The following is a 21,703-nucleotide window of genomic DNA, read 5'->3' as shown; positions in this document are numbered from 1 at the left end:
GGTATGTGTTCGCTCACCTCCCGATCTACTGAGCCGACCTGTGACAGTCTCATTGTCACAGGTCGGCTAGAACTATGAGGTGAGTGAAAAGCACTCACCTCATAGTTCTCCTTTAAGCATTGTGTGCTTCCTGCTAAGCAATACAATACACAGACTGTGCCTTCCTCCTTATATTTTCATGCACATCTACAGAAAAATGCCTATGAAGTGAAAAACATGAATGCTGCCAATGCCGATCTCCCCTAAAAATCTTAGTTACCCATCTTGCTGCAAAACTTGGCGTAACTAACCCAGAGCACACATGCATAAAAATGCTTCAGACTTTTCTCTGAGTTACTGATCGACGTAATTGGGTAAGTGACTCAGAAAACATTGAAAACAATTTTTAGGTAAACAGCCAGAAAATGAACAGAAGAACACCACCAATGACAGCCCCTGCATTTCTCATAAAAGGTTTTACTGGGAAGGGAGTCGCTCAGCACAACCATTTGAACTGGGTGACGCTCAGCCCAGAATACCAATAGCAAAAAAATATGCCAGGCAGTTAATTTTGATTTTATTGCAAGAGCTGTATGGTATGCTTTCAATTTACAGAAACAAGTTAAAAGAACTGATGTGTAGGTGGATAGACAGGTAGACTGAAAATACTAGGATAACATGAGGTGGGATGTAGGTAGCCAGAATGTTAAAAGAAAAAAAAAAAAAAAAAAGCCAAGATGACAGGAGGTGGATATAGGTCGCCAGAATGATAATACATATATGCATAGACAAAAAAAAGCCAACTGGACCATTGGCTCTCTGTGCAACCACCATCATCCCAACATTTTGTGACGGTACTGACATCATTGATGTGGAAAGAGAGACTCGAAGCCACTTTAGATCCTGATAGATACTCCTCAATCTTCTTTATGAAATGGGAATCCTTCATACTACACAATTACTCAAGAGGTACAGCTATATGCTCGAATCTATCCTTTCAAACTTACGAAATGGTACCTAGAGAGGAGGCTAGACAAAACCCTAGGACGGTTAGAACTACAAGAGAATTATACTCCTGGCTAGCTAGCTGAGGCGGTCATAGGCTTACCAACCATACGGATGTACGCCGGTGGACTGATGTCCGGTCAGGGAAAATCGATGTACTACCTTCTTGTAACCGTACAATTTTACATGACATTTTTTATTTCTCTTTTATTTACATGTGACATGAGTATGTGATTTCCTTTTATGTTTTGGCATTTTATGGTTTTAATTGAAGCTTAATAAAATGTTTAAAAAAAAAAAAAAGACAACTGCTTACTGCATCTGTGAACTGGTATGCAATGAATTTCCTCATCAGGGCAATTGCTGTGGCGCGCTCTTCTCCGATCTATAATGACAAAAAGGAAATGCTAACGAATGAAAGCACAGTCACTTCTCTTGACTTACCATTCCTCTCTAAGCTCTGCAATGTGACACTGACCTTACATTTCACTGTCCACAGATTCGGATCTCTACAAAAAGCAAACATAAGAGATGGTGAATAGATACCTGACATTGTGTAAAGTTTTAAAATATCACTGAGGTACTGAGATATTGGAAGGAGACATAAAAAGAGGAGGAACCCAGAGAGCAGGTCTGGTGTCTATCCTCTACACATGGATTGGCATTTTTCATTATTTTTTTAATTTGTGTGTTGCTGTACTTTGGGGGTAACTGCAACACATATGTAAACCCGGTCTAAGACCCAGGTAGGTAAACTGAACAGTAAAAGCCTTTGGAAAATGTTCCTTACTTGACTCCAGGAAGCAGTTGTTGCTGAGTGATGTCATCTGACAGCTCATCAGACCCTCCGTATATACTGGGAAAAATGAGAAAGAGTTAGAATTTCTGGAGAAGCAGAGACATAAAACGGGGTAATAAGGCCAACAGAAAACAGAAGTACTTACTGCTCGCCACCAGATGACTTGGCGTATTTCTTCATGTAATATTCCCCCAGCTCCTCTTCTCTTTGGTCTCTGTGAAAAGAAGAAAAAAAAAAGGAATGTCCAATCAGCAGCAGACAATGTGAGGGACGCCATCATGCAGCATTAAACCTGCGCGCTTTCATCACTTACCGCCACAAATTCTGCAGACGTCTGGCCCCTGAGCGATCCTCATCGAGGACAACATTGTCGATATTTGATGCTGTAGGTAAAAAATGAGGATCACACACAACCCTACTGAAAATGATCTACATGTATCCATGCATTCAACGAGTGATGGTGAGAGGTCAAATACGCCTGGCTTACATTTTTTAAAACAGTTTCATCGGTCAGTAAGAAAATAAATGGCACAATGAAACAATGCGAAGGTTTCTTTAAAAGGACATCTAAACCCAAAAAAACAGATTATGGGTGTGGGTGGAGTATGGCATGGTTCAACATGCCACTGGTCTAACAGCCTTCAGAATGTCTGCTCAGTTTTAATTTGGCCACTATGGAGAACACACTATTGGAATCCCCAAGACCTGACCCCAAGATCTACTGCTACTGTAGCTATGAAAACAGTACGGATGTCACCCATAGGACAGGAAATGTCTAGGACTACAGAAAACCTCCCCCTCTCTTGCAGAACATAGGGTGGAGATTCTAGGTAGGGGTAATAACACTGTTTGAGAGCTCAGTTCAGTGCACAGGAAGTTACAATGCCACTATGAAGAACCCACTATTGGAATCCTCAAAACCTGACCCCAAGGTCTACTGCAATGGCAGACCTCCGTCAAAGCAGACTTCGAGTCCTAGGGTAACCAGGTGCACTCACTGAGCTGTATCTATGAAAACTAAAAAGCCAAGATGACAGGAGGTGGATATAGGTCGCCAGAATGATAATACATATATGCATAGACAAAAAAAAGCCAACTGGACCATTGGCTCTCTGTGCAACCACCATCATCCCAACATTTTGTGACGGTACTGACATCATTGATGTGGAAAGAGAGACTCGAAGCCACTTTAGATCCTGATAGATACTCCTCAATCTTCTTTATGAAATGGGAATCCTTCATACTACACAATTACTCAAGAGGTACAGCTATATGCTCGAATCTATCCTTTCAAACTTACGAAATGGTACCTAGAGAGGAGGCTAGACAAAACCCTAGGACGGTTAGAACTACAAGAGAATTATACTCCTGGCTAGCTAGCTGAGGCGGTCATAGGCTTACCAACCATACGGATGTACGCCGGTGGACTGATGTCCGGTCAGGGAAAATCGATGTACTACCTTCTTGTAACCGTACAATTTTACATGACATTTTTTATTTCTCTTTTATTTACATGTGACATGAGTATGTGATTTCCTTTTATGTTTTGGCATTTTATGGTTTTAATTGAAGCTTAATAAAATGTTTAAAAAAAAAAAAAAGACAACTGCTTACTGCATCTGTGAACTGGTATGCAATGAATTTCCTCATCAGGGCAATTGCTGTGGCGCGCTCTTCTCCGATCTATAATGACAAAAAGGAAATGCTAACGAATGAAAGCACAGTCACTTCTCTTGACTTACCATTCCTCTCTAAGCTCTGCAATGTGACACTGACCTTACATTTCACTGTCCACAGATTCGGATCTCTACAAAAAGCAAACATAAGAGATGGTGAATAGATACCTGACATTGTGTAAAGTTTTAAAATATCACTGAGGTACTGAGATATTGGAAGGAGACATAAAAAGAGGAGGAACCCAGAGAGCAGGTCTGGTGTCTATCCTCTACACATGGATTGGCATTTTTCATTATTTTTTTAATTTGTGTGTTGCTGTACTTTGGGGGTAACTGCAACACATATGTAAACCCGGTCTAAGACCCAGGTAGGTAAACTGAACAGTAAAAGCCTTTGGAAAATGTTCCTTACTTGACTCCAGGAAGCAGTTGTTGCTGAGTGATGTCATCTGACAGCTCATCAGACCCTCCGTATATACTGGGAAAAATGAGAAAGAGTTAGAATTTCTGGAGAAGCAGAGACATAAAACGGGGTAATAAGGCCAACAGAAAACAGAAGTACTTACTGCTCGCCACCAGATGACTTGGCGTATTTCTTCATGTAATATTCCCCCAGCTCCTCTTCTCTTTGGTCTCTGTGAAAAGAAGAAAAAAAAAAGGAATGTCCAATCAGCAGCAGACAATGTGAGGGACGCCATCATGCAGCATTAAACCTGCGCGCTTTCATCACTTACCGCCACAAATTCTGCAGACGTCTGGCCCCTGAGCGATCCTCATCGAGGACAACATTGTCGATATTTGATGCTGTAGGTAAAAAATGAGGATCACACACAACCCTACTGAAAATGATCTACATGTATCCATGCATTCAACGAGTGATGGTGAGAGGTCAAATACGCCTGGCTTACATTTTTTAAAACAGTTTCATCGGTCAGTAAGAAAATAAATGGCACAATGAAACAATGCGAAGGTTTCTTTAAAAGGACATCTAAACCCAAAAAAACAGATTATGGGTGTGGGTGGAGTATGGCATGGTTCAACATGCCACTGGTCTAACAGCCTTCAGAATGTCTGCTCAGTTTTAATTTGGCCACTATGGAGAACACACTATTGGAATCCCCAAGACCTGACCCCAAGATCTACTGCTACTGTAGCTATGAAAACAGTACGGATGTCACCCATAGGACAGGAAATGTCTAGGACTACAGAAAACCTCCCCCTCTCTTGCAGAACATAGGGTGGAGATTCTAGGTAGGGGTAATAACACTGTTTGAGAGCTCAGTTCAGTGCACAGGAAGTTACAATGCCACTATGAAGAACCCACTATTGGAATCCTCAAAACCTGACCCCAAGGTCTACTGCAATGGCAGACCTCCGTCAAAGCAGACTTCGAGTCCTAGGGTAACCAGGTGCACTCACTGAGCTGTATCTATGAAAACAGAATGGTTGTCACCCCTAGGACAGGAAATGTCTAAGACTACAGAACACCTCCCCCCTCTCTTGCAGAACATAGGGTGGAGATTCTAGGTAGGGATAATAACACTGTTTGAGAGCTCAGTTTAGTGCACAGGAAGTTACAAGGGCACTGGAATTTCTGGTAGATCAAGTATTTGCTCTACCTGTTTAGATTATGTACACTAAATTATTTACATATTCTGAACAAGCACTTTAAAAGAAGCCAGCATCCACCTCTGTAGCACTAGGCATTGTGGAGAGATTCATTTTCAAAGTTCACAAAAGAGCCACTGAAATCTTATTTTTCCCCCTATTACTTTCTATTGCATCTGAATCTTGGCATCCTGTCAGCCCTTTCAGTATAAACACACAGCAGGTGGTTTTAAGCTGTTGAAAACCTCATTATAGACTTTGTTGTGATCTTTAAGCATGTATTACTACACAAGCTGCTAGAGAGGTCAGTGGAGGCTTGTTTAGGAGCTCTTTCACTGTTAGGAATATCTAAATCATTTATTTTCCACAGACTGGTCACAGGAGCACTTTAAAGAAGAACTCCAGGAGCATTTTTCTTAACCCTTGTAGTGGGGCTACCCCAAAACTGCAAGGGTTAAGTGCTTGTTAGCATCTAGGGACAAAAATATACTCACCTGAAGCTCCGAGCCGGCCAGTTGTCACAGCGCTCCCTCCAGCCTGTCTCCACCTCCGCGGCAGCATTGGAATCCCCCTCAGCGTCTTCACGTCTATACACTATGTTGCAACAACTAATCGACTAAGTCGATTATAATCGATGATGGAAAACATTGTCAACGTTTTCCATCATCGATTAGTTGACTTTCGATTAATTGGCCTGCTCACAGCTCCACAAGTCGATTCTCATCCCCGCCTCACCCAGCTCTCACGGACTCGCTGCTGCCCGCCCACCCATCCACGATCAGCATGATGAAGCAAGGAGGAGCAGGTGTGGGAGGATGGCAGCTGCCGTCACACAAGCCCACGATCTCAGGGAAGAAAGTTGCTTGGAGAGGGTTTGGGTAAGACTGCCTGCGCTGTCCCCCCACATGGTGCTGTATTAATGTATTGCTGGGATAGTGGGATTTGTATTCCTCTATAGCTGATGGTACATTGTGCTTTATATTATACAGAGCAATGTACCATCAGCTATAGAGGAATATGAATCCCAGCAATACATTGTACACTGTATGTATAATGTATTGCTGGGATTTGTTGTATTCCTCTATGGTTGGTGGTATTCTGCATTGCGCCGCTGTATAATGTACTACATTCCACACCACACTTCTTTCTTTTTACTTCCACCACTTCAAGCTTGCTCCCGTGATGGGCTACAATCTCAATACAAACTAGTAGCCTATCACTGAAGCCTTTTATTTTTTTTAAAATCTGATTAGTCGAACTTAATAATGGGCTAACTAAATCGATTTTGAATATAAACGTTAGCTGCAGCTCTAGCAGAGAGCTTGAAACCCATCATTTTAAAAGGAAAAGGCACCTTTTAAAAGGCAACCTATATTAACAGTCTTTTGGTAAAGTAGATGACTCTTTTACCCTAACAAACATATTTGACCTGAGATGGGTTGGTGCGCATAGCATGATAACTTACCTTCTATCTCTTCTGTGTGTGCGATGGTGAAGCCAAGACACAATGGTGCAAAACATAGCGGCAAAAATCAACCACGAGGCGTAGATGAGTGACCGGAAATGGGGGAAAGGGAGAAATTATAATATATGGCACAAAAAGCAGCATGAGTCAAGGAGCCAGGTAGACTGCAAGGGGTGTATAAAATGGAAAAATGGGTGAACAATAGCAGTGCTGGGGTGTAAGGGAGAATAAGAAAACAAAGGGCACACACTGATCTCTATGATATGAAAGACAAAAGGTATCGGTAACATAGGGAGACAGCAGATCGAGTTCTTTTGACATAACAGTCCACTTACAATATTTAAACACTGTATTGAGGCAAGTAGACAAACAGCCCACCACCAGCTTCCCTATGTACCCCACTGGGGGTGGTAGGGAGGATACCTGCATTTTGAAGATAATCTGAATGCTTTTACATGGCAACCAGCTATGACAGCATGCCCTGCCCGGTGAACCAGGGGACAAGGAAACTGAATATGCTCCTCCTGAATATTTCAGAGGGTTGATAAATGCAAATCCCACCTCTGGTACTAAACTGCACAGGAGGGCATACTGCAGGTCAACCAGGGTACATAACATGTAAACGGTGCTCTCTCGGGAGCAAGGAGGGACTTTAGCGTTTTTCTTTACCTCATTACAATGGTTAAAAGTTATAAAGGGAAACACTCGTTAAAGTGCATTTCCAGTTTCATTTGGGTCTCCACTGTGCAGTAGAAAAGTTATCTCCCCAGGTCCTTAGGTTTATAATATCATTTTTACAATGCCTGTGGATGGAATCTGGTATTGTGGTGCATCTATAAGACATTATACAGCTTTATGAGATTCAATAACTGAATGTCAGCCAGCAGCGTACTGTAAAAGTCTGAACGAGTGTCTACTACACAGAGGTGTCCCAAAAAGACAGCAATTCCATCTAAGACAGGAAATCCAGTTTATTGTGGACTTATGTGGAAGCAACATCCACCAGCTCTGACAATCCTGCTGTTTTAAAGTCATTGATAGAGAATGAGAAACACTTTCCAGGAGAAATCAGTGTGCCATGATCCTCTGGTGGTCAGTCAAGCGACCAATGTCTTGTGGTCTCTATTGAAGGCAAGGAACACCACTGAGACAAAGCCACAGATTGGTTGGCTCTGTGTGTGCCTTACAACCCTTTGGCAGACTATGTCACTAACTCAGCAAAGATCAAGTGACCAGTCACCTGAAGCACCCCAGTTCCTGCAGGATAGTTAAGCACTGTAGAAGAGGTTTAACCGTTTATATACAAGTGTTACTCTAGTTCAGGAGTGGGGAACCTCCGGCCCTACAGCTGTGGTGAAACTACAAATCCCATGAGGCATGGCAAGATCCTCACAGCCGCGACTCCCAGAGACAGATGCATCATGAGATTTGTAGTTTCATCACAGCTGGAGGGCCAGAGGTTCCCCTCCCCTGCTCTCTAGTTGAAGAATTGGTAAACTCCGGCCCTGCAGCTGTAGTGCAACTACAAATCCCATTAGGCATTGCAAGTCTGAGTGCCACAAACATGAATCACAGAGGCAGATCCAAGATGGGATTTGTAGTTTCACCAACGCTGAAGGGCTGGAGTTTACCTACCTCTAGTTAATTTGCTCATATTTCTTTTTTTAATTTTGCAATGTGGTGAAGAATTACAACATCAAGTTTTTATCGGTTTGTGTTCCCAATTTGGATAGTCTAATGGAGTCTGTCTCGGTCACAGTGGTCCCAAAGAATTAATGTGTAAAACTACACTGTTGACAACTGCCAAGGGAACAGATCGAAAGAGGAAATGTTGCAAAGGAGTCACGTGTCTCAGCGACAACTGGGAAAAGCGTGAGATTTTCTCATTCTGAGTCCAAAAGGGGTTTACAGAGAACGAGGAAAACCTGACAGAGGTTCTACCCCTTCACAACCTTACCAAAAAAAAAAGTTTTGACTGGAGTAAGATTGTCAGGACAGTGAGCAGGGAATGTAATCCAAGGACAGGTAAGCTTTCAGGAATCTGATGCACAGCATTGTACAATGCCTGCACATACAAGAAACACAGAGATCATTGCAGACCCATCTACTGCAGCTCACATGTAGCTCAGAGCTCTCAGAATTTTGTTTTCCACTAAAATCAACCTAAACAAAGATGTCAGAGGAGCAAAATAAAAATCAATTATACTAACTATACATGCGTGAACAATGAGGAGGTGTATTATAAGGAAACACTGAATTGTTAATCGGTGTTACTGTGTCCCATCCATTTGCTTGGTTAATACACTATATGATCCCGCTGAGTCTAGAACAAGAATGTTACACCCCTCCTTGCCTTCTGAGGATTCATTATCTTTCCTGCATTTCCATTCCAAAACTGGCCAATAGGTACTATGCCCCCTCCCAAATGGCCCTAGAGACTAAGGAAGGGAACCAACTAGCCTCCTCCTAATCACTCTTCGCAAAAACCATAACTGAAGTTCAGCTTCAACTTTTATCATCTCCAGCCTGTGGCAAATGACAGACAACGTATATTCTGCCTTAAAGGAGAACGATTGGGAGAGTAAAATGTCGTTGTCACTAGGGTTGCACAGATACCAAGTACAGTACTCGCTACAAGTACATGTACCGATACTTTTGAGCTCCAAGACTACACTAGAGAAAAATTCAAAAGTTAGGAGGCCGCTGTCATGTGTAAGGAGCACACAGAGCTCCTGGGATTTGTACATCTCTGTTTTAATGTACGATTTTGTTTTTATACAAATAAATTGATGCACAGATACCAGTTTTGCGAGTACGAGTACTGGTACTTGCCGAGTACTTACAAGTACGAGTACTGATACATTTTTGTTTATTGTCATGTGACAATTTTTCTAAAACAATACAGACTAATGATTTCAGGATAGTGGTGGACCGCCAGAGCCAGGTCCCAGCTGCAACCCTTGTAGTACTCATGAAAATGTCAAGTATCTTCTTTCCTGCATTTCCATTCCAAAACTGGCCAATAGGTACTATGCCCCCTCCCAAATGGCCCTAGAGACTAAGGAAGGGAACCAACTAGCCTCCTCCTAATCACTCTTCGCAAAAACCATAACTGAAGTTCAGCTTCAACTTTTATCATCTCCAGCCTGTGGCAAATGACAGACAACGTATATTCTGCCTTAAAGGAGAACGATTGGGAGAGTAAAATGTCGTTGTCACTAGGGTTGCACAGATACCAAGTACAGTACTCGCTACAAGTACATGTACCGATACTTTTGAGCTCCAAGACTACACTAGAGAAAAATTCAAAAGTTAGGAGGCCGCTGTCATGTGTAAGGAGCACACAGAGCTCCTGGGATTTGTACATCTCTGTTTTAATGTACGATTTTGTTTTTATACAAATAAATTGATGCACAGATACCAGTTTTGCGAGTACGAGTACTGGTACTTGCCGAGTACTTACAAGTACGAGTACTGATACATTTTTGTTTATTGTCATGTGACAATTTTTCTAAAACAATACAGACTAATGATTTCAGGATAGTGGTGGACCGCCAGAGCCAGGTCCCAGCTGCAACCCTTGTAGTACTCATGAAAATGTCAAGTATCTGCACTGGTACTCGAAAAGTATCTGTGCATCCCTAGTTGTCATAGATTGGCTCTATAGATCGAGAACTGAGCGATCAAAAACCACTGATGGCTCAGATCGCAGATTCTGCCTGCAGAAAGTGGTGACTGACAGTCACCGCTCCCCACAGGGATTCCTCCCATCCCCTCTCCGATCCTCCAATGCTCATTGGAGGGACAGACAGGGGAGGGAGCGGGCACCGCTGGCTCCAGAGAAGCAGAGCCAGCTATCAATCAGGCAGCGGGGAGGATCCCGGCAATATTGTCAGGAACTTTCCCGGATGCAGCGCGACTGTACGCTGTCAGCATATAGCCCGCTATATGTGAACTATGGGTCACAGGAGGACATTAGTAAATGTTGTCCTGTTACTCAAAAGGGAACTAAAGCCAAAAAAGGTATGGCTATAGTTCTCTTACGGCAAGGCTGTACAGAAACCCTAAGCCCTGATGTGGTACAGTGCGGCCAAGTTAAAATATTTTACTCCTGGCAGTCTTATAACAATGTGAGGCCTAAGAAACTGCAGCAGAGTTGTGATGGTAGAGAGCCATGAACAGTCACATGATGCAATAAATGGGTGTACATAGGAAGCTCTGTGTGTCACATGTATGGGCTGCAAATAGCATCAGGTTTGGAAAGAGAAATCTTACTTGCAAACAATAGTTACAAACTTACGAACTAAATAAACTGCATATGTAATAAGACAAACAACAACGAAAGCATCACATACAAGAAGAAAGATTCATTACCAGACACTAAAAGGAAAGCATGCAGTAAATTAAAAAGATAAACCAAGTCAATGTCTAACATCACTGAGTTACAGTCATACTTCGATATTGCAATTTTTGAGCCCTATATACAATCTTAAGTGTTATGTGACAGAGGAGACCTAAAGTGAAAACCCAGAAATACACACAAATATTTAAAGGCCCAAAGAGCATCAGCAGCATCTGCTACCGGGCTGGGCAAGGAGATCCACCCAAAGTTTACGGAAGTTTGCAAGGATAAACAAGGCCGTGTAGATTTTAGCAGCCAGTCCGTCCAAACCAGAAGTTGACAGGTAGCCATTATGACCAAGGAACATACAATTCTAGTTAGCTTCCTGGTACCCTAGATACCCTATTGAGGCCTAAACAAAACCCAGGAACACAGCAGACAATATGTCAAACGCACATTTTTGCTCACACTCGACATATACTTTCTAATATTGCCAATAAACATGACTGCTGCTCCTACCATAGCCCTGGTGGCCCTTAGGATTTTTAGTGCTTGGATTCTGCATGAGTTGTCCACCTCTGCTTAGCAAACCGAGTGGAAAAAGCACCCAGTGTGACAACCAGATCAAAAACCTGTCTCCAGACAAGACAACACATCATTCAATGTATAAAACTAGACACAGGGACACACAATTCAAGGCTAATGATGGGAGTAGAACACAAAGATTATGAACAAAGCAGCTCAAATTCCAGGGCCAGCTGCCAATCAAAAGCCTCCAATTTTAAAGATGAGAAGGACATAGCATGCAATTCTAAGAACCGCAAAGGAGGTATAACATATGAGAGCAGCACACAGACAGGAGACCAGAACCCAAGTAGATTATTTCTAGACAAGTAGCCTCCCGGCCTTTAAGCACCTATTAGATATGAGGCATCCAGTAAAGAAAACAAACACCCACATGATATGACCCAGACACAAATTCCCTCTCATAAATCAATGGTTTCTTGATGTACTGGTGTGTTAAGTGTAGAAAACAACTGTCTGCAGGTACATGAAGGACTTTGCAAACTAAAGAGAACATGCAAGCCAGTACTTGTGCTAGAACAACCCGCATCAAACCATAACAATACCTTTCTCCAGAATGTCTTCTGCTCCATCCTCCCACTGATCTTCATCTTCATACTCATCGTCCACATCTGTGGGGAGACAAGAAAGATCATTAGCGCTTATGAGAACCAGAAGCTCCAGCAGACCACCACTAGCTCAATTGTCATTTAATAATTACGCAAACAATGGGAGAAAAACAAAACATTGTTTAGACCTCATTCACACTGCCGCGCATATACGCGCGTGCATACGTATTGTACCATATCAAACATATGCAAATAGATGGCTCCATACACACAGCCGCGCATGGAGCCGTATATTTGTGCAGCGTATATATGCGCAAAAACAGAATGGAACAGAGATGCGTCCGGGCAGCGTATCTCTGCGTATTTACGCGCGTATACGAGTGTCCATGCATACAGCACATTAAAATTCCATTACGAGTGATGCATTCTGGGATTGCATATAGTGCACGCATATACGCGCATAGACGCAATATACAATTTTGCTTGCATTGTGTGTGAATGAGGCCTTACAGTCTACATATTGAGGTCACAGGCACTTACCGGCTTCATCTAAAATAAATCCTCCATGTCTGGGTTTTTTCCTAGGACGGTCATCATCCTCCTCTTCTTCCTCTTCATCATACTCCTCCTCATCTTCCTCTTCTACCTCTTCATCCTCAGCCTTCTCGCTGCCAGCAGCACTGCCCTTCTCCTCTGTTTCCTGTGATCCAACACAAATATTGTATATATACACTGCACACCGGCTACAGATTAAAGCAAATCAGTCACAAAATGTCTGCGAACGTTCTCATTGATCGAGGTCGTGGTATATCTGGAAAAAATATTTAAGACAACTGGACTTGCTGTATTTTTCTTGGTCATCCGACTAGCTTACTCAATTCTGAACTGAGAAAGCTAGTCGGATGACCGGCAAAATCTCTTCAGGAAAAATACAGCAAGTCCAGTTGCCTTGATTTATTTTTTTTACAGATAAACCAATCACGGTTCACCCACAGCCGATGTCGGTGTCTATCAACTCAGACTGAGGACTGTGGAAGTTCGTCTGGACTCTATAGAGATCACTTCTAATCGTGGATTATTGACAAAGCTTTATATGCAGCTACATTTGCGATTAATAAATAGCCAGTATTGCACAGGGTGGGCGCTGTGTCATTGTGCGATTTAGTTCATACAAAAATACATTTTCAATAAGAAAAAACAAAAAGCCACACTTGTAGGCATAGGAGCCCAAGATGCATTATTCTATGAAGACAGCCACCCACCTCATTATCCTCTACTTCTTCGGCCTCACTACTCCTCTCACTCTCCTCCTCGGAGAAATTGCTGTCCTCGCTGTCTGACATTTTGTTCCACTAAATGCTGAAACACAAATAACAAAACGGCATGAACGTTATGATATATATGTGCAGGAAAGTCCGCACTGGTAGCATTTTGTTTACATGTAGGTAAGTAGAAGTATGTATGTACACAAACACATATAGTACTGTGCAACAATTTTAGGCAATTGTAAAGAAATACTGTAAATGGGTGCGCAATTTGTATCACCCGATGCTCGGGACATGCAGTTGGGGGTATGTGTTATTCTTCTGCATTTAGCCCTGCTGCGGGCAAGCAACAGGGCAAAATGTAAAGCAGGGGACCCGTTTTATGCAAGGCGCCCAGATAACTTGTAAGCAGCTTGCTTGTCTGTCCCCTATCCTCTTCCTTTCATGTTCCAGCCACACCTACCGCCACATATTTCAGGGTCCCCCACACCTCTGGGGGTCCAGAGACCACAGCAAATTACTTCAGGGTGGAGAGTGCTGAGCAGAGCGGAGAATGTCTGTTTTCCATTCTGCTTCGTGTGTGTCAGACAGGAACACTGTACTCACAGCCTTCCCGTCTCAGCTGTGATGTATTGGAGGTGACAGGTTCCATAAAGAGAAAACCCATGCAGTTCGGGGCATAAGGCGGGTAGTTGTTTTCTACATTTAGCCCCGCTTTGGGCAAGCAGAGCTAAATGTACAGCGGGGAACTTGCCGCTGCTTGTTTTGTACAAGTGATCTCGGCAATGTCACCGAGATCACTTGTATGCAGCCTGCATACAGGGGGGGCGCATTGAGGTCCCTGGCATTGGGGCAGCAGAGAGAGTAAATCCAGCCCTGCCTGGCACCTTAGATTTGGCTTCTGGAGGGGGGCTACTTTTGTTCCCCGTGGTCCCTGTGTGTGTTGTGAAGTAACCGCCACTCCAAGCTCGCTCCTGTGATGGGCTACAATCTCACATTTCGTTTACTAATTTGTATTGAGACTGTAGTCCATCATGGGAGTGAGCTTGGAGCGGTGACTACTTTACAACATACACAGGGACCATGGGGAACAAAAGTAGTCACCCTCCAGAAAGAAGGACAGTGTCAGCACCAATTCAGAGATGATTTGAGGATCTACAGCCGAGTGATACACAAATAAGATACATTCGTATTAATAGTTCAGGTACTTGAATGTATTTTTAAGATTGAACTGCTGAGTGTAGTGTAACTTTAGGACAGGCCAGGTTAGTTCTAGCGATATCGAACAACCTACCCGCCGGGATAAAAACCGCGTGCAAGCGCACCTGGAAGAATTGATGCTGTTTTAAAGGCAAAGGATGGACACCAGATATTGATTTAGGATTTTTTTCTGTTTATGTTGTTTGAAGGTAATTAACTGATAACTACAAATGTTTATGAATCGTAAACCGCAACCAGACAAAACAGGAGGGTGACACCAATTTCTTTGTCTGAATTAGGAAATACACCAGTGTCCATGCTGGCAGCCTGCTGACTGAACAATGAAGGAGAAGCAACATAATAAATAGTCAACACTCTGCTCTCTCCACCTGTCAGCACATGTGCATGCAGTAGCGCCTGGCTGGCTTCCATTGCCACCCATCCCTTTGCCAGTCTCAGTGTCACTGCACATGGCATTACAGAAGGCGATATCGGGATAGATGAAAGTACCTACTCTAATTTTATGTAAAAATACTTTTACCTTTACACACACCACTGCAATAATCTGTGCTATTAATACCTGCCAGGGGTTCAGTTTTAACAAAAGTGATCCTTCAGTAACAGGTAGAGTCAGGTTAGCAGAGCCGCCCATGACAGACATTCGTGTTTTGTTCTGACGTCACTTGATTTTGTATTCTGACAGATGTGGAAAGCAGTGTTTGACTTTTCAGGTGGATCTTATGAAACAGTGTTTCCTCAAACTGACTTTAATCAGATCTGAAATGACCACACACACACATACACACACACACAGACACACACACTAAACCTTTGGGAAGATCTCCCTAACACTGTCCTGGCTCGGTTCCCATTAATTATGGAATTTTGGGTGTTTCAGCCTACTCGCTGTGCCAATTATGAGGGGTTCCCATTCTTGGTGTTTTTCCCCCATGTATTTTATATTACAGAGAATATGTGAGGAGGAGCTCTGCAGTGCTAGGCCTGGGATCCCCAAGCTGTGTGAGGAGGAGCTCTGCAGTGGTAGGCCTGGGATCCCCCAGCTGTGTGAGGAGGAGCTCTGCAGTGGTAGCCCTGGATCCCCCAGCTCTATGAGGAGGAGCTCTGCAGTGGTAGGCCTGGGATCCTCCTCCTCACTTCTCTCAGCATAGGTGTGCTGTGAAGGGTAAAGTAAGGTATACACGGGATGCATTTGGAAATTCGCACAGTGGGTGCCGCTGTCGGCACCCTTCCGCCAGGCATCCGTGGATCCAACCAATCGATCCCTAGAACCGGCTGGAAAATTCCAGAGGCCGTACCTTGCTGCTGGCTCCGTTCAGCATACGGCCGCTGTCAGAATAAAATGCAAACAGTGGCGGGATTCCTCCACCAACGTTCGTAATCTGTTCAATATTTGTCGTTCGAAAAAAGGAAAGCGATAGAACCGTGTATACCCGGCTTTAGGTGTAGGAGACGAGAGCGCACATTCCCTGGCTATACGGACACCACGAATATCCAATATCCGTCTGCTCGTGACAACTCAAAACGCTCAACTCACCGCCCGGACACCGTAAAAGAAAACCGTAGACCAAGCCGAGGAAGCGCCGTCCACGGCGGAAGTGACGTCACACACAGACCTAAGCGATCACTTACGGAAACACGTCGCGCCGGAAGCGACGTCTCGTAGTTTGTAGACTGTAGCAACAGAGACCACACTAGTTCAGTAGAAGAAAAGGCGACAACCCGTCCATAATCTTTCATATGGAAGAGAGGAGATGCGGGGGCAGTACACAGTACACCTATAAACAGGCTTTCAATCTAAAGAGCAGTATGGGGCTGGGAGACATGGCTGACTACGGACAACATTTACAGAGAAATATGGGAGCTGCCATTGCAGATTTGTTTTGCTGCTGAATTTGTCAGGGCTGTTATCCCGATCCCGGCTTCGTGTCTTAAAGGGGAACTCCAGGATTTTCAAAAAGTTAACCCTAGCAGTGGGGCTATCCTTGCACTGCAAGGGTTAATGGCTCGTTTTGGTCTAGGGGATGCAAATAAAGAAGATATACCCACCTGATCCTGACTAGCAGCTAGACCGGACCCTGCAGCCTCTTCTCCCCCACTGGCTCCAGTGGTCTAAGCTCCACTGGCATCATCACATGTATTCAAGGTCCATTCACTTGCAGACATCCCAACTCTCCTGGACGCTCTGGGAGTCTCCCGCTATTAGATAGCGGCTCCCGGCCGCCCGAGAGAGAAACACTTCCTCCCGGAAAGGTTTAATCTGCTCAATCGAGCAGATTAAACCTTTCCCTGCGATCGTTTTTTTTTTTTTCTTTTCTGACATCGGGAGCCGCGGCCCGGCCGTCAGTCAGAAAAGCAAAAAAAAATCCCCCCTTCGTGGATGGGGGGGAGGAGAGGGCACCTCCCTGAAATGAGAGGGACACCTCCCTGAAATTGCTTCTTTCAGGTTGGGATCCCTGCACTTGCATTAGATGTGAGGATGCTGAGGGTTCCCCACACTGGAAAGGTTAACTTTTGAAAATCCTGGAGATCTGCTTTAAAGAAAAGACAAAGGGGGGAAATTGATCAAAACTGAAGCAGACAGAATCTGTAGCAGTTGCTCATATTAGCTAGTCAGCATCTCTTTTTAGTTAAAAGAGAACTATGAGGTAAGTGTTTTTCCCTATAGTTCTCTTAAGGGTCACGGGAGGACATATACTAACCACCTCCTGTGACCCAAAGCTCAGTATATTGCGAGCTATTGCCTCCGATATACTGAGAGCGCCACAGCCATGACAGATCCTGACAACACTGTCCTGATCCACGTAGCTGCGTGAGTGACAGCGGGCCCTGCCTATCTAGAGGCAGAGCCAGCTGTGCCCGTCCGTTTCTGCAGTCACTGCTCTCTGCAGGGACAGGATCGAGAAGTGAGCGAGCGATGGTATGCGTTCTCTCACTTCCCGATCTATGTGACCGTTTCATTGTCAGCTCTAACTATGAGGATGAGTGGAAATCACTCACCTCATAGATCTCCTTTTAAGCTTTTAAAATGAAAGATAAACACTGATTGGTTGCCCTGCATGGCGTCTCCAGATTCTGTCTGCTCCAGGTTTGCTAAATTCTCAAAATCTCACTGTTGGCACTTTAACAGGAATAGAGAGGAAATCCTCCAATGTGAACAGTGATGCAGTGACAGCTGTCTAAGAATGGATGTCCCCTCACTTTGGAGAGATTTCTTCTCACTTCCTGTTGTGTTTACAGAGCAGAACGTGAAGGGAAACCTCTCAAATGGCATAGATATGGCAGCAAATGTGGTTTTAAAGGAGGGGTATTGGGAGAGTAAAATGTATTCTTTCCATTACTTAGAGCCGGAGTGGGACACTGCAGCCTTCACGCATCAGCTCTATAACTCAAGAACTGAGCAACCACAAACTGCTGATTAGAGGTGCGCCGAAATGAAAATGTAAGAAACAAAACCGAAATGTAAAAAAAGTCAGACCGAAACCGAAAATGTTTTCAATTTTTGCAAATGTTTTATTTTTATTTATTTTTTAATAAACTTTAATTTTTTTATTTTTATTTCATTTTTTATTAAATATTTTTTATTTTTTACTTTACTTTTAGGGGCTTCGGGGAAATATTGGGGGTCTAACCAGACCCCTGATATTTCCCTTTTAAAATAGAAAGAGATTGAGGACACAAAGTCCTCAATCTCTTTTTCTGCATCCCCTGTTATCAATGAACACGAAACCTCTATACTGAGTGTTCCTGTTCATTGATAACATGAGGACAGAGTATGTTTACTATAACTACAATCATGAATGAACAGGAGGTGATGTAGATGACTTCCCATTCATTCATAATGGAGGATATAGTAAACATACCATGTCCTCAATTATGTACTTACTGCTTGTACCTCTCTCCTTCCTGACAGCTGTTACAGAAGGCTGGATGGGCGGGGCGGGAGGAGAGCTCAGCCTCCTGTGACAGCGCTGGCTGTCTCCGCCCCCACACCGCTCTCCCAATCTGTGACAGGAGGCTGAGCAGTGGGGAGGAGAGGTGCTGGCCACTCGCAGCTCTCTCCTTCCCGCACCGCTCGGCCTCCTGTGACAGTTTCTCTTCTCCCTGCCAGGACACAGAGCAGCGCAGAGGGGAGGAGAGAAAGAACGGATGCACCGCTATTTCTGCCAGAAAATGGCACTTTCGGCATTTTGCCAAAAGTGCAATTTTCGGCCGATATATTGGTGAATCCCTACTTCTGATCACTCAGCTCACGGCTTCTCCCTGCAGAGAGGGGTGGCTGTCAGTGACCGTTCTCCACAGGGATTCCCCTTCTCCCCTGTCTCTATTCTCCAGTGCTCATTGGAGGGACAGACCGGGAGGGGGTGGGCACAGCTGGCTCTAGAGAGGCCGAGCCAGCTGTCAGTCAGGCAGAGGGGGTGGAACGCGACAGCATTGTTGGGATCTTTCCCAGCTGCAGCATTGCTCTGCGCTGTCAGAATATAGCGGGCAATAGCCTGCTATATGCTGACTTTGGGTCACAGGAGTACATTAGTAAATGTACTTCTGTGACCCAAAGGAGAACTAAAGCCAACAATTAAGGTTTGGTTATAGTTCTCTTTTAACTATTCTGTACTCCATTTAAAATAAAATAAAAGGTTTGGTTTTGGATGTACTGAAGTAACCTATAAAAGCAGCCCACCACTATTAAAGGATACACCTTTGGGGAGAATTTATCTGGAGCAGTTGTCATGGCAACCAATCAGCTTCTCTCTTCAGTCTGTTCAGTTAAGATTTCACAATGAAAGAGAGAAGCTGATTGGTTCCATGTACAGCTGCTCCAGTTTTGATCAATTCCCTTCAGTGTTTCTTGCTGCTGCCTGAGTGCTGCAAAATTCAACTCTCCCAAATGAGTCGAGTACCTGCTCCCCACCGCACGCAGTGGTGCCTTCTGCTGGCTGGTATGCCCTGTAGTGACATACAAGCCAGTGGGAAGAACCGCTATGTGCAGCGGGAGGAGCAGGTATTTACACTCACAAAAAGTGTGGAGCACCAGCAGTGGCCAGTAAACAGCTAAGTGACGGCATTTGAAGACGCAGAGTACTGGAGAGGTAAGTATGGCTGGGCTGCTTTTATAGGTGAATGAATAACGTGTGTACCTGCTCTGCCCTGCTAGTCGTTCCTTAGCCCTGGGGTACATTGGTGAATGGAAGGATTATTATTATTATTATACAGGATTTATATAGCGCCAACAGTTTGCGCAGAGCTTTACAATATAAGGAAGACATTACAATCACAAGTCAAGATGGTAAGGAGGGCCCTGCCCGTGAGGGCTTACAATCTAAAAGGAAGGGACCAGTGATACATGAAGAGGTAGCTGTGTGGGGATGAATTGTTTGAGCACCTGATGGTTGAGTGGTTAGGTTGAGGTGGGATAGGCTTCCCTGAAGAGATGAGTCTTTAGGGATCGCCTAAAGGCAGAGTGGGAGACAGACAGGTTGGGGTAGGGAGCTCCAGAGGATGGGAGAGACTCTAGAGAAGTCCTGGAGGAGTTGATGAGGGAACTGGAAGCCAGGAGGTCTTGGGATGAGCGGAGGGGACAGTTAGGGTGATACTTTGAGACAAGGTTTGACATATATCCGGGGGCAGAGTTGTGGATGGCTTTTTAAGTCATTAATATTTAGAATGTTACCCTTTGGGCTATTGGTAGCCAGTGCAGGGATTGGCAGAGGGGGGGGCGGGCGATTAGAAGCCAGTGCAAATGTTGGTGAATCTATGGTGGCAAATGCCATTGAATTCAATGCACTGCCACGCCCCCTCTCGCCCCAGAACACAGGGGGAAGTTTTGTGAGGGATTGCGGTGTGTTCCAGCAGCTACCGCTCTGGAGCGCAGCGCATTCGGTGTGAACAAGCCCTAAGCAAGTAAAACCTAATTCAGCATTCCTCAAGATCTCAGTACTTCATCTAAACACATAACCAACACTACCTTCCTGTACTGAAAATGTATTGTTGACTGTATTGGCTCCCCTAGTTTTGTAAAGCGATGCACAAACTGTTGGCGCTATAGAGATCCTGTATAATAATAATATTAATAAATGAGAGGAAATCCCATCTTAGTTGTCACCAGAACAAGTGTCCCTATGAGAAGATTAGTCTCTTTTCCTGTTCTGATAACAGTGGTGTCCTCAGGACAAAGAGAGAGTGAACCTCCCCAGTAAAAACAGATAAAAGCTGGCAGGGGTTTTAACCTTACACTACTCCAAAAAATAAATAAATAAAAGTTTCGGCTTTAGATACACATGGTTTCCTCTTTACCTTATCTATGTATTTAAAGGGTAAACACACACTAATTAAAGGAGAACTATGAGGTGAGTGAAAATCACTCATCCTCATAGTTCGAGCCGACGTGTGACAATGAAACTGTCACAGGTCGGCTCAATAGATCGGGAAGTGAGCCAACACATACCGGCGCTCGCTCACTTCTCAATCATCTCCCTGCAGAGATCGGTGACTGTCAGCCACAGTTCCCCGCAGGGATTCTCCCCTCTCCGATCCTCCAGCGCTGAGTGGAGGATCGGACGGGGAGGGGGCGGGTAAAGCTGGCTCTGCCTCTAGATAGGCAGAGCTAGCTGTCACTCACGCAGCTGGGTGGATCTTGATAGCATTGTCGGGATCTGTCCCGGTTGCAGTATACAGCGAGCTGTAGCTCGCTATATACTGAGCTTTGGGTCACAGGAGGAGGTTAGTATATGTCCTCCCGTGGCCCTAAAGAGAACTATGGGGAAAAACACTTACCCCATAGTTCTCCTAAACTATTCAGTTCCTACAACTCTGCCCCCAGGTTGTAACAGCAAAGTGGTCTATATTGAATATGTGTGGGGGGCTGAGATGTTGACCTAGCCAGACAATCAGCAATTGCAGCCCAGCAGTGATCCTCCCCTTCGGGATATGCCATGTAACCTGCTGGCAGGGGAAGCCTGGATACCTATTTGGACAAGTAAAGTTAAATGTTTCACGCCTTATTTTCCATTTATACCCATACTGGAGTAGTAGCACACATTCTGTGTTTGAGACCTCTTAAGGAAAGATGTTAGGCCCACACTGTTGTGGTCAGGTGTGCTGCATTAAATCATTTTCAGGTGTCCATTGCATTGAAGCCCAAGTCCAGGGAAATGAACGTTTTCCACTGCAGTGCAGGGGCAGCAACACTACATGGAAAACTGCCTAGGGGAGG

General features: G+C 44.3%; 1 protein-coding gene across 6 annotated transcripts in view; it reads right to left on the bottom strand.

The window, feature by feature from the left end:
* The window catches only part of SUPT5H (SPT5 homolog, DSIF elongation factor subunit), a 33,296-nt gene extending 19,919 nt beyond the window's left edge, over window positions 1–13,377 (bottom strand). For 2 of the 6 annotated variants that reach the window (XM_018576935.1, XM_018576937.1), the window contains exons 1-9: window positions 13,270–13,377; window positions 12,548–12,707; window positions 12,005–12,070; window positions 6,533–6,544; window positions 4,194–4,263; window positions 4,026–4,094; window positions 3,872–3,937; window positions 3,560–3,590; window positions 3,398–3,466 (exon numbers count right to left, since the gene is read on the bottom strand). In XM_018576935.1, coding sequence (XP_018432437.1) covers window positions 3,398–3,466; window positions 3,560–3,590; window positions 3,872–3,937; window positions 4,026–4,094; window positions 4,194–4,263; window positions 6,533–6,544; window positions 12,005–12,070; window positions 12,548–12,707; window positions 13,270–13,350 — 624 coding nt within the window. In that variant the 5' untranslated portion in view covers window positions 13,351–13,377. Of the gene's footprint in view, window positions 1–3,397; window positions 3,467–3,559; window positions 3,591–3,871; window positions 3,938–4,025; window positions 4,095–4,193; window positions 4,264–6,532; window positions 6,545–10,906; window positions 10,913–12,004; window positions 12,071–12,547; window positions 12,708–13,269 lie in introns of all 6 variants that reach the window. The other 4 variants (XM_018576938.1, XM_018576940.1, XM_018576939.1 and 1 more) reach the window with 4 other exon arrangements.
* Window positions 13,378–21,703: the final 8,326 nt, after the last annotated feature.

The sequence above is a fragment of the Nanorana parkeri genome, unplaced genomic scaffold (assembly GCF_000935625.1).
Source record: "Nanorana parkeri isolate BGI_ZX_2015 unplaced genomic scaffold, ASM93562v1 scaffold80, whole genome shotgun sequence".
NCBI lineage: Eukaryota > Metazoa > Chordata > Amphibia > Anura > Dicroglossidae > Nanorana > Nanorana parkeri.
This window is presented reverse-complemented; position numbering and strand designations above follow the sequence as displayed.